The sequence below is a fragment of the Nicotiana tabacum genome, chromosome 4, assembly GCF_000715075.1.
Source record: "Nicotiana tabacum cultivar K326 chromosome 4, ASM71507v2, whole genome shotgun sequence".
Lineage (NCBI taxonomy): Eukaryota > Viridiplantae > Streptophyta > Magnoliopsida > Solanales > Solanaceae > Nicotiana > Nicotiana tabacum.
The window spans coordinates 61,132,971-61,146,006 of NC_134083.1; the positions used below are offsets into that span (position 1 = coordinate 61,132,971).

The 13,036-nt window shown below is 39.0% G+C and overlaps 1 protein-coding gene across 1 annotated transcript; it reads right to left on the bottom strand.

Annotated features, from left to right (window-relative positions):
- Positions 1 to 11,620: 11,620 nt before the first annotated feature.
- Positions 11,621 to 12,097, bottom strand: LOC107784397 (uncharacterized). The gene has a single exon (XM_016605525.1). The coding sequence runs from the start codon at positions 12,095 to 12,097 to the stop codon at positions 11,621 to 11,623; it is 477 nt and encodes a 158-aa protein (XP_016461011.1).
- Positions 12,098 to 13,036: the final 939 nt, after the last annotated feature.

Below are 13,036 nucleotides of genomic sequence, written 5' to 3' on the forward strand. Positions count from 1 at the left end.
CAAGTTGGTATCAGAGCACTAGGTTCATAGGTGTTATGAGTCACAAGCAGATTTAGTAGAGTCTTGCGGATCGGTACGGAGACGTCTGTACTTATCTTCGGGAGGCTATGGAACTGTTAGGAAAATATTCACTTCCTTGATTCCTTATTGTGCGGCATTGATTTAGCGTGAAACATATATCTCATATTCCTTTGTATCCACTCGTGTATGACATTGCGCACTCAATATCAGTTTGTGTGTCGACAGTTCATGATGCCGCAGATGGACTACGAGGGAGCCAGAGATGCTCAAACATTTCCTTAACGTGTGGTTCCGACTGAAGATATGGGCGTATTGAGAGATCACCTAGTGAATCATGTGCGGGGTGCAACGGACATTGGCGTCTGGTTGATTTATACAAGCTCTGAAGATTATTATTATGGATTATCGGATGTTGTGACCTATGACTTCGCGTTGAGTAGGGGGAGTCCACTACCAATGGGTGGATTGCGGGGTCATGTATTATATCAGTTTTGGCATGAAATGTATATATGTGGTACTGAAAGGTTCCCTAAAATTTACACATATTTAAGACCTGAGATTTTGTAGAGGATAAGGTTGGGACTTGCGGTATGTCCGCCTCCTTAATAATCATATACTTCAATAGCAAAGGAGTTATAGAAACAACTCTAAATTTGTAGAAGGTCTACTCAGCGTGGACGTCACTGTTGCGGATTTTGGAGTGCTTCGGAGTAAGTATAGTTGTTGACGAGATTCTGGACTATGTGGTTCGTGCCAAGATTTGTCTGTATGGAGCTCTACTTTTGTGATCGTTGTGTATAAATAGGGGTAAGGGTTACCCCAAAGAAGAATCAAAGAGTATGTTAAGAAATGGGTCAGCTCAACAGTGTTGAGTCAGCATAACAAAAGAAGAAATTTGCCTTGGGAGAGATAATTCTCCACCAGTGTTCGTGGTAAGCCTATGAAGAAGGCAGACCAGCCAATGCAACACCGCCCACTTGGCTCAGGCAGTCATCCAGTCCAGTCTGCACATCGAATTACTCGGGGTGCTCCAGTAAGTTCTTTTAATGCACCACCGACATGAGTTCCTACAATGGTTATTCCAGTTATCTGGCACAGACTCAATATGAGCAGCCTAACCCGTAAAGAAGTTGTTATGAATACGGTGATACTAGGCACATCATGAGAAAAATTGTCAAAAACTTGGGAGAGACTTATTTCATCAAAGCACTCAGGCTACGTGCCCCATTGCAGTTACTACACCACCACACGACCAGTTAGGGGTGAAGGTCATATGAGTAAAAGACATCCTAGAGGTGGAGACCCAGCCGTTGATATATTTGTTTTACGGTATGGCGAAGCTCGCTACATCAGATGGTGTCGTTACAGGTACGACCTCGATTTAATATAAAGGAATAATTTCCTTAAGTTGATTCGGTTCTCAATATCGAAACGAGTCTTCCTATTGTGCTCCACTTATGAGTGAGCTTCATAATTCTATAATCTACTTATGTGTTTACCCCTGTTGGGAGATTTTATGGAGATAACTATGCCAATCATTTCGTGTTGGTCACTAATAAGAGCTGCGAGGCTAAATGTGGCTTTCTGTTACTCATTTCGGTAAATTTTTATGTAAATTCCGAATAATTAATTGAAAATTGTGAATTATATGCCCTACCGGTGTGGGGTTCATTATGTGTTGTGATTTGGTGTAACCGAAATTATTTAAAAGGAGAAAATGGAAATTTTCAATTGGCACGATGTGCATATTACTTGTGATTCAGAACTGAGGACGAGATCCTCACATTTTTATGTAAATTGATATGTTTAAACTGGGCTACGAGCTGCGGTGGAAGTTATATAAGGATGAGATCCTTGTGAGGAAAATTCTTGTGTTTAAGTTCTCCCTTGTGAAATTAAATTTGTACTATAGTACTAATAGGGAGTCAGGCATGTTAGGCTTATTTGAAAATTCTTATATGAAATTCTTTGGGCATAGTTGTCAAATTCGTGTTGTAATTATTAATTTTTAACCTACGAGATAGGTGCCCGCCTAGGTGGCGTTAAATGTGACTTGTTAATTCGAGTAAATAATTATGAAGTCTTCATGCCTCGCATCTAGTTATCAGTATTGTGAAGGTTTGCAACGAGATTTTTGTTAACATGAGGTTAAATGACGATTCTGTAATTGATTATGAACAACTATTAAGACCAAATTGATCCAAGAGGGTGCCTCATTTACAGGGTCAGACGAGTGTGAGTTAAGCTTTCAGAAGCTCAAGATCACTTTGACTCCGACACAAGCATTGGTATTAGTTACATATTCAAGGTCTTATACTGTGTATTGTTACGCGTCGCGTATTGGTCTCGGCGCGATGTTGATGCAAGACGGTAGGGTGATTGCCTACGTGTCCAGACAGTTAAAAGTGCATGAGAAGAATTATCATGTACATGACGTGGAGTTAGCAACTATTGTTCATGCCTTAAAATTTTGGCGGCATTATTTGTACGGTGTCCATTGTGAGGTCTACACTGATCACCAAAGTCTATAACATTTATTTAAACATAATGATCTTAATTTGCGGCAGCAGAGGTGGTTGGAATTGCTTAAGGATTATGATATCACCATTCTCTATCATCCTGGGAAGGCCAATGTGGTGGCCGATGCCTTGAGTCGTAAGGTGGAGAGTTTAGGTAGCTTAGCATATTTACCGGTAGCAGAGAGGCCTCTGGCCTTGGATGTTCAGGCCTTGGCCAACCAATTTGTCAGTTTGGATGTTTTCGAGCCGAGTAGAGTTTTGGCTTGTGTGGTTTCTCAGTCTTCTCTTTATGATCGTATCAGGGAATGTCAGTATGATGACCCCCATCTACTTGTCCTTAAGGACACAGTTCAGCACGGCAATACCAAGAAAGTCACTATTGGAGATGAAGATGTATTACGGATGTAGGGCAGGCTATGTGTGCCAAATATAAATGGTTTTCGTGAATTGATTCTACGGGAGGCTCACAGTTTGCGGTACTCCATACATTCGGGTGCTGCGAAGATGTAGCAAGACTTGAGACAACACTATTGGTGGAGGCGGATGAAGAAAGACATAATGAAATATGTAGCTCGGTGCCTATATTGTCAGCAGGTGAAATATGAGCATCAACGACCGGGTGGATTGCTTCAGAAGTTGGAAATTCCAGAATGGAAATGGGAGCAGATCACTACGGATTTCGTTGTTGGGCTCCTACGGACTCGGAGGAAGTTCAATGCAGTTTGGGTGATTGTGGATAGATTGACTAAGTCAGCTCATTTTATTCCTGTGATTACTACTTACTCTTTAGAGCAGCTAGCTCAGGTATATATTCGCGAGATTGTCAGACTTCACGGTGTACCGATATCCATCATCTCTGACCGGGGTACACAGTTTGCCTCACGGTTTTGGAGGGCTTTACATAGAGGGTTAGGTACTCGTGTGAAGTTGAGTATAATATTTCACCCTCAGACGGACGGGCAGTCCGAACGCACTATTCAAATACTAGAGGATATGCTTCGTGCGTGTGTGATAGATTTTGGGGGTGCTTGGGATCAGTTCTTACCACTTGCAGAGTTTGCTTACAACAACAGTTACCAGTCAAGCATCCAGATGGCTCCGTATGAGGCCTTGTATGGCAGGCGGTGCCGGTCTCCAGTGGGTTGGTTCGAACCAGGCAAGGCTAGACTTTTGGGTACAGACTTGGTTCAGGATGCCTTGGAAAAGGTTAAGTTGATTCAGGATCGACTTCGTACAGCCCAATCTAGACAGAAGAGTTATGCGGATCGGAAGGTTCGTGATGTTGCATTCATGGTTGGTGAGCGGGTATTGCTACGGGTTTCGCCTATGAAGGGTGTGATGAGGTTCGGGAAGAAGGGCAAGTTGAGCCCTAGGTATATTGGGCCTTTTGAGATTCTTGAGAGAGTTGGAGAGGTGGCTTACAGACTTACACTACCACCTAGTCTTTCTGCAGTTCATCCGGTATTCCATGTTTCTATGCTTCGGAAATATCACGGCGATCCGTCTCATATGTTAGACTTCAGTTCGGTTCAGTTGGACAAGGATCTATCTTATGATGAGGAACCAGTGGCTATTTTAGATAGGCAGGTTCGAAAGCTGAGGTCAAAGAACATTGCTTCTGTAAAGGTTCAGTGGAGGGGTCATTCGGTCGAGGAGGCGACTTGGGAGGTCGAGAATGATTTACGCAGATGTTATCCACACTTATTCACCAGCTCAGGTACTTTTTCTAACTCCGTTCGAGGACGAACGTTTGTTTTAGAGGTGGAGAATGTGATGACCCAAAATGTTATCTTTAAATTTAATGATTAATTATGTTATCTAAGCACTATTTACCATTACTCGACTTGAGTGTGCAGTCTGTAAAAAAAATTCGGAAAAGTTTTCAGGTGAAAAATGGATTAAAATGTGAATTAGAGCTTTAAAACTCAACTAAGTTGACTTTGGTCAACATTTTGAGCAAACAGACTCGGATCCGTGTTTTGACAATTTTGATAGGTCTGTATCATGATTTGGGACTTAGGTGTATGCCCGGAATCAAATTCCGAGGTCCTTAGCCAGAGATATGGAATTTTGATGAAAAATTAAAAGTTTAAGTTCAAATAGTGACCGGATGTCAAATTATGTGCAAACAACCCCGAAATAGAATTTTGATAATTCCAACAGCTCCGTATGGTGATTTTGGACTTAGGAGCGTGATCGAAATTTTATTTGGAAGTCCGTAGTAGAATTAGGCTTGAAATGCCGAAAGTTGAATTTTTGGGAAGTTTGACCGAGGGGTTGACTTTTTGATATCGGGGTCGAAATCCGATTCTGAAATTTTTTATAAATCCATTATGTCATTTATGACTTGTGTGCAAAATTTGAGGTCAATCGGAATTGATTTGATATGTTTCGGCGCAAAATATAGAAGTTGGAAGATTTGAAAACTCATAATTCGATTCGATGCGCGATTCGTAATTTCGGCGTTGTTTGGCATGGTTTGAAGCCTCAACTAAGTTCATATTGTATTTTGGGACATGTTGATATATTTGGTTAAGATACCGAGGGTCTCGGGTGGATTTTGGAAGGTTAACGGAATGAATTTCGGACAAAAAGGAGCTGCTGGAATTTTTCTGTTGTAGAAGCTGTTTTTGGACAGCAACCGGTGCAATTGCAGAGCTGATTTTGGAAGCTTATATCTCGAAATCTATAAGGAATCTGAACATTTTCATTGTAGTCCTTTGATTCTAGTTTCCAGAATGATAAACCATTTATCATTCAGACATTTATACAAAATGTTATGATCGATTGACTAAAGCTGCAACTGCAGATTTTTGCTACAGCAGTGTGCATCGCCAGAAATTTCTGCTGCACAGGGCTGACTTTGGGAGCTTATATCTCGCAATCTATAAGGAGTTGGACGATGAGCAAAACATGAAAGTTGTAGTACTTTGTATTTAGTTTGCAGAACTTTAAACCGTTTGGCAGTTGGAGTTGAGTACAAGAAGTTATGATTGATACACTACAGGCTGTCGAGGAAGAGTTTGATGTTTTCAACATAAGCATGTAATGATCCAAAAGTCTATTTTTAGTTCTAGAGATCGAAATTCGATTTCGAGACTTTCAACATTTTAATAATGAATTATAGGAGTGATCTGGAAAGTTTGGTCTAATTTCATCAAGTCGCGATTGAGTTTTAAGCGCGAAATATGAGTTAATTGTTTAACGAGCGAAATTGGTATCACATTGAGCAAATGAGCTCCGAATTGAGTTTCGATTGAACGAAGGGGTTTGTAGTTTTATTTGTGACTCATAGGAACAAGAATCGTCGAATTCCGAGTTCGTATGATGGAGTTAGAACTTTTTTAGTGAAATAAAACTGTTGGTATAAATAGTCCTGGTGTGCACCTTTAGCGACCAGATGTGACACTTTTAGCGACAGGATTGGACTTTTAGCGACCGGAATAGTGTTTTTGGGGCAGAAACTTAAGGACCAAAAATGGTCATTTCCTTCATTTCGTTTTGGAGTTTTGGAGCACGGTTCTTGGGCGATTTTGAGGATTTTTTCAAGACTTCAACTTGGGTAAGTGTCCTATATCCAAATGTGATTATATTTCATAAATCCATGGTCATATTCATCATTTATTTCGGATTTAAATGGAAGAAATCAAGATTTTTGCAAAATCTTCCAAAAACGAAAATTTAAGATTTGGAGGTCGAGTTGTTATCGGATTTTGGTAAAATTGGTATGGGTGGACTCGTAATTGAATGGGTTGTCGGATTTTATAATTTCGGATTTTAATAAAAATGTAATATTTTCTTATGAAAGTGATTACTATAATTTTTGTTGACTGTATCGAATTAATTATGACTAGATACGAGTCGATCGGAGTCGGAAATTCGAGGAAAAAGCATAATACTTGGTTAAATTGAAGCAAGTCGAGGTAAGTGACTTGTCTAACCTTGTGTGGGGAAAATTTCCCCTAAAATTGGTATTGATGTGATTATTGAAATATGTTGAAAGTCGTGTGCATGAGGTGACGAGTGTGTACACGGGTTAATTTGTGAAAGATTATATTTTTAAATTGTGTAGATCACTGTTGCGCATTTATTAAATTATTTTATCTTGTTATATTCTTCATCATTGATCTGAGATATATACTTCAAATTTGTTTGATTTTTTCTTACTAATTATTTTACCTGTTTAGTTAAAACTTGGTTTCTTTTATTCTGTGCATTATTTGAAGGTTGATTTTCTTTAAATTAAATATTATTAATATGAAGTATTTGACATTTTTAAATTTGATATTGAAGCAACGTAGTAAAGATTTTGAAATATTGTTTTCCTAAATTATTTACTCCTGAATATTTTTATACTCATTGTGAGGGAGCCGTGGGCTCTTTATTGTGGAAGAATATTATTGATGAATTATTTTGACATGAGCTGTGAGCTCTTTATTGTGGAAAACTATTATTGATGATTTATTTTGGCATGAGCCGTGAGCTCTTTATTGTGGCAAACTATTATTGATAATTTATTTTGGCATGAGCCGTGAGCTCTTTATTGTGGCAAACTATTATTGATGATTTATTTTGGCATGAGCCGTGAGCTCTTTATTGTGGAAAAATATTGTTGTTGAATTATTTTGGCAAGTTAAATTATTTGAGCACTTGAGGTGCAAATTGTGATATATTGTGATATTGATACGAATGCGGTGGTATAAAGTCTGGGTGTTGAAATGCATGCGGTGAGATAAGGGTGGCTTGATACGCGTGGCTAGTAGGGGAACTACTAGAAGTCATGCGGTGTGATAAGGGTGGCTAAAACGCGGGATGCTATTTCGGAAAAAATATTTTCTTTAAATAAATTGTGAAGGCTCCCGCGGTGATATAAGGAAATGAGATATTGTGAATTTATTTATGATTTGGGACTACGAGACGGTACCTCGGGAGTGCCCTTGTTGATATTGATTTATGGCCGTAGTTGCCTTTGATTATTATTGTGATTTTCATAAAGTTGAAGGAAATTTTGTTTTGATTTCCACGAGATATTATTTGTAATTATTTGGTGTCATTAAATGTGACATACTATTTGATTCATTTTCAATGTCATTTTATTTTACTACATTGATAAACATTTTACCATGCCATTATTATATTCCAGTAGGGTCTCACCTGACCTCGTCACTACTCTACTGAGGTTAGGCTTGGCACTTACTGGGTACCGCTGTGGTGTACTCATACTACGCTTCTGTACATCTTTTTGTGCAGATCCAGGTACATTTTACCAGCCTAGACGTCATTGAGTTACCTGCGCATAGAGACTTCGAGGTATATCTGCCAGCGTCCGCAGACTCCGGAGTCCCCTTCTATCATTTTATGTTGCTTCCTTATATTTTATCTAGACCTTGACATATAGAGACATTGAGAATAAATTCTTAGAAGCTTGTGACTTATTTCTACCGGGTTTTGAGAGTTGAAATTGTTTGAATTGTAGTTTATTTATTTCAGATATTTATTATTATTCCGCATTGATAGGCTTACCTAGTCTTAGAGACTAGGTGCCATCACGACATCCTACGGAGGGAATTTGGGGTCGTGACAGTGACACACTTGCGAGACTCAGTGCATGTGTCCCAATCAGAGTCAGAATATGCTACAAGAGAAGTGGTAGGAGACTTTCAAAGGAAAATTCCTTGCCCGGGTGCATTCATCAAGTACCTGAGAACGTGTATAGCAGCCAGCATGTGGGGAACCTGAGGAGCTTGAAGGAACTGACTCAAATGTTGGACAGAAAATGCAATATCAGGTCTGGTATGTTGTAAAAAATTGAGTTTTCCCACAAGTCTTCTATAAAGACTGGGATCAGTGAGTGGCTGGCCCATGTCAGAAGTTAATTTGACAAATGACTCAAGGGGAGTCACTACTGGAGTGAAATGCATACAGTTAAATTCATCCAAGAGGTCAGAAGCAAATTTCTATTGACTGACCAAGTAACCCTGAGTATTCGTGGTAACCTCCAAACCCAAAAAATAATGGACAGACCCCAGATCTTTGATCTTGAACTGAGAATCCAAGAAGGATTTCAGACTGTCAAGCTCGGCTATATCACCCCCAGCAAGAAATATATCATCAACATAGACAGCCAGGACTGTTAAGGAGGAATTAGGTGACTTGTGAAGAGAGAATAGTCATTCTTACTTGAAATGTAGCCTCTAGATAGCAGAGCCTCAGACAGTTTAGAAAACCACTGCCTTGAAGCCTGTTTGAGGCCATAAAGTAACTTGTTCAGCTTGCAAACCAAGGGAGAAGAATCAGAAGCTGCAGAAGTGGAAATCTGAAGACCAGGTGGAAGTTTCATATACACTTCTTCATGAAGGTCACCATGAAGAAATGCATTATTCACATCAAGTTGATACACAGTCCAGCCCCTCTTAGCAGCAAGAGAAAGAAGACACTTGATGGTAGTGAACTTAACAACATGAGACAAGGTCTCAGTATAATCAATACCTTCCTTCTAGGTGTCACCTCTAATAACCAATCTGGCTTTGTACCTCTCAATAGAGCCATCATATTTCTGTTTAATCTTGTAAACCCATTTGCAGGGAATAGGCTTCTTGTGAGGAGGAAGAGGAACTATATCCCAAGTATGATTTACCTCTAGAGCTTGAAATTCCTGTAGCATAACCTCTTGCCAAGAAGGGTTAGAGGTAGACTGCTGGTAAAACCGAGGTTCATGCATTTGTAGCTCAACATGAGACACCTTGGATGTTCCAGATACAAGATTGGAGAGGGCAGAGGAGCAAAAGTAGTCTTTAAGATAGGGAGGAGTATGGCAGACCCTGCTAGACTTCCTAAGTAGAGGAGTAGTTGGCAAGGAAGTGGCAGAATGAGAATCAGAGGTAGAAGGGACAGATGTAGGAGGAGAATGAGGTGAAGAAGATGAAGGAGTAAAGGAGAATGAATGGGGAGAAGGAGTGGAGGCACAATCCAAAAAAGGAACATGAGGAGTATGATGTACTCGGAAAGAGGGTGAAGAGTAAGGAAAAACATGTTCATGAAATACCACATATCTGAAAAAAAAACAAAATGATTGGTGAGATTAAGGAGTTTGTAACCCTTTTTACCACAGGGATACCCAGAAAGACACATTTAATGGCCGTAGATTGGAATTTATCCCTACTAGGTTTAGGAGTGGTAGCATAACATAGACAACCAAAAGATTTGAGATGTTTATAGGAAGGAGAGACACCATACAACCTTTGAAAGGGAGACACGTTCCCCAAGACAGAAGAAGGCATCATATTTATGATATAAGTGGAAGTCAAGACACATTCACCCCAATATTTGACAGGAAGGTGAGATTGAAAAAGTAAGGCTCTAGAAGTCTCTAATAAATATTTATGTTTTCTTTCAACTACCTCATTTTGTTGTGGGGTATGTGGAATAGTGGTTTGGTGAAGAATCCCATTTTCTGAGAAAAATGTTTGTGCTTCAGAACTACTGCCTAATTCAAAGACATTATTAGCCCTGAAAGTTTGAATAGAGGAATGAAAGTTAATCTGAACCATATTAGTGAAAGCTTTGATAATGGAGAAGGCATTACTCTTACAAGACAAGAGATGGGTCCATGTAACCCTAGAGAAATCATCCACAATGGTAAGAAAGTATCTAAACCCATTGTATGTCCTAGTGTGGTAAGGGCCCCATAGCTCTAAATGGACAAGTTGGAAAGGAGAAGTGGATTTGATATGGCTTTCAGGAAAGGGAAGTCTTTTTTGCCTAGCCATAGGGCAAACAGGGCAGGAAAATGACTGTTTAGAAGAAACCATGTTAGATAGAAACGGAATAGACTTCATCTTATGAAAGGGCATATGTTCCAATCTTTGGTGCCAAAACAAATCACTTTTATTAACACTAGTGGAAGAAATACAAGAGGGACTAGGGAAAGGGGAAACAGAATTAGAAGGAAGAACATTGCAAGCAGTACCAAAAGAAATAGTAGAAACAAAAGGTGAATACTCAGGCATGTCAGGAAGCAGAAAGTACAACCCATGTAAAGCCCTACCAATTTCCAATGGCCTCTTTAGAGAAGGGCCCTGTAGAAAACAAGAGTGACTGCTAAATAATGCTAAGCATTGCAATTGAGAAAGAAGTTGGTATACAGAAATAAGATTGAATTGGAAAGAAGGAACTAAAAGTACATTGTGTAAAACAATGTCTCTCCTAAGAAGTAAGGAACCAGTAGATATTACTTTGACTTTATAACCATTTGGTAAAGTGATTAAGTAGGGTTTAGGTAAGGGTTGTAAATTGTGTAAGAATTGTTTATTGGAAGTCATGTGATTAGTGGCATCTGAATCTAGTATCCAAGGTATTTTTCCTAACTGAGCAGACAAAGAATGTACTACATAATTAACTACAGGAAATTGATCAACAGGAAGATGACACACATACCTGCAAAGTTGGCATAACCAATATTTTCATCAGAAGATGAAGAATGGACCCTAGGAGATATGTGAGTCTGCTGAAAAAGAGACATGAGGTGCTGATATTGTTCTTTGCTGAAACCATAAGTTGTGGAGTCACTAGACTTGATTCTAGGACCAATATCAGCAGCAGGTTTCTTCTACTTGAACACAAGAGGCAGATCTCTTATTTTTGATGAATTTGAAATTAGGAGGGAAACCATGGAGTCTATAGCATTTATCTACTGTGTGACCAGGCTTTTTGCAGTACTTGCAAGACACAGATGGTGAATTTCTTTTTGGATCAAAGTTAATTCTTTGGTTATAAGGTCTGGCATTGTGTTTGGAATTCATTTGATTGACATGTGCTGAATTAGTTATAGTGGCAGAGAAGGATGCCGAATCATCAGAAAAACCCAAGGCTGGAGGTTGATTCTCCTTTTGACTTTCATCATGTTGGAGCAGAGAATAAGCCTTACTAATGGATGAGAGTGGAGACATGAGCATGATACTACTCTTTACAGTGGATTATGACTCATTCAACCCACTTAGGAATTGAAAAAGGTGTTGGTCTTCTATGAATTTGGGTAGAGCCCCACAGGAACAAGTAGGACCAATATATGCAGAGTTTAACTAATCCCAAAGAGCCCTCATTCTGGTGAAGTAAGTGGCAATATCAGAAGACCCTTGTGAGTTAGAACTGATTTTCCTTTGGATTTGAATGTACTTGGATCCATTAGATTGTCCAAACTTTTCATTTATATCACTCCATACTTCTCTAGCAGTGTTGAGACACATGACACTGCCTGCTATCTCCCTAGTCAATGAATTGGTAATCCAAGCCTTTACCATATCATTACATCGCTCCCAGTAAGGATAATAAGGAGAATTGGGCGAAGGTTGAGGAACTTTCCCAGTGACTAAGCCTAGTTTATTTTTAGCGGAAAGTGAAGTGAGCATACTACTTCGCCGGTGTACAAAACCAGTCCCATTGAAAGGGATAGCAACTAACTGACTACTAGGACTATCGGATGAATGAACGTAGAAAGGGTGAGCTGAGTCCAAAGAGAACTCAACAAAACCATCAGTAACGGAGGAAGGACTTCCCATATTCAGACAAAGTAATTACGATTTTGTATGATAACTAGTCTCAATAGAGCGAGATAACACACATATCACTATATCACAGACAAAATCGAGCAGACAAAGACCCTAATCGTACATTAATTTCACATGCAAATGAAAGTCAGAATTTTTACCCTCCTTCTTCGCACACCTGAAGAAGTTAAGGTCTTCTAAATGCAGAAACAGAAGAAGAAATCGAGAAAACTCGAAGAAATCCCAAAATCACTCAGATCGAAAAATCTCAGTATCGGACCAAAACCATTAAACCAAAGCACACGGGTACTATCAGACGAAAGCTCTCATCAAGATGGATCGATTGCTAGGCTCTGATATCATGTTAGACTCCATTATTGGAGTTGATTGAGAGAAATTGAAAGTGAGAAGAGAAAAGCCCTAGGTCGAGCAACAGGAGAGAAGAAAGATATTTTTCATTTTATTTCATGTTGTATCTAAAATGTTCCAGAAGAAACTCTCTATATTAGTATTACATTTATGGGCTTTTGTTACATAATTGGGTCGGGTATCCAACTATTCTATTGGGCTTCCTGTCTGAGACTTTTGACAGCCCAACACTTTAAGGCTACTAGCTCTTTGGCCAAACTTCCGAAACTAATAAAAGTGCATTAAAAGGAGGAATTCATATTTTGGAAGGTCCCAAGCTTTTGGGAACATGATTTTAAGTAGTTTTGAAAGCATTTTTTTTATTGAGAGGAGGAAGCTGAAATTTAACTTCTAATATAAGTAGAAAACTATGTTTTCCAGAACAAGAATATCATAACTTAAACAAAATCTTTATCAAGCATGTGTCTCCTTAATTGATTTATCTCATTTGTTACTCACATTCTCCTTGTTTATTAAAATTTTATAACTTAAATAAAATCTTTCATAACAAAATTTTAATTTCTTTATATTCAAATAATAATT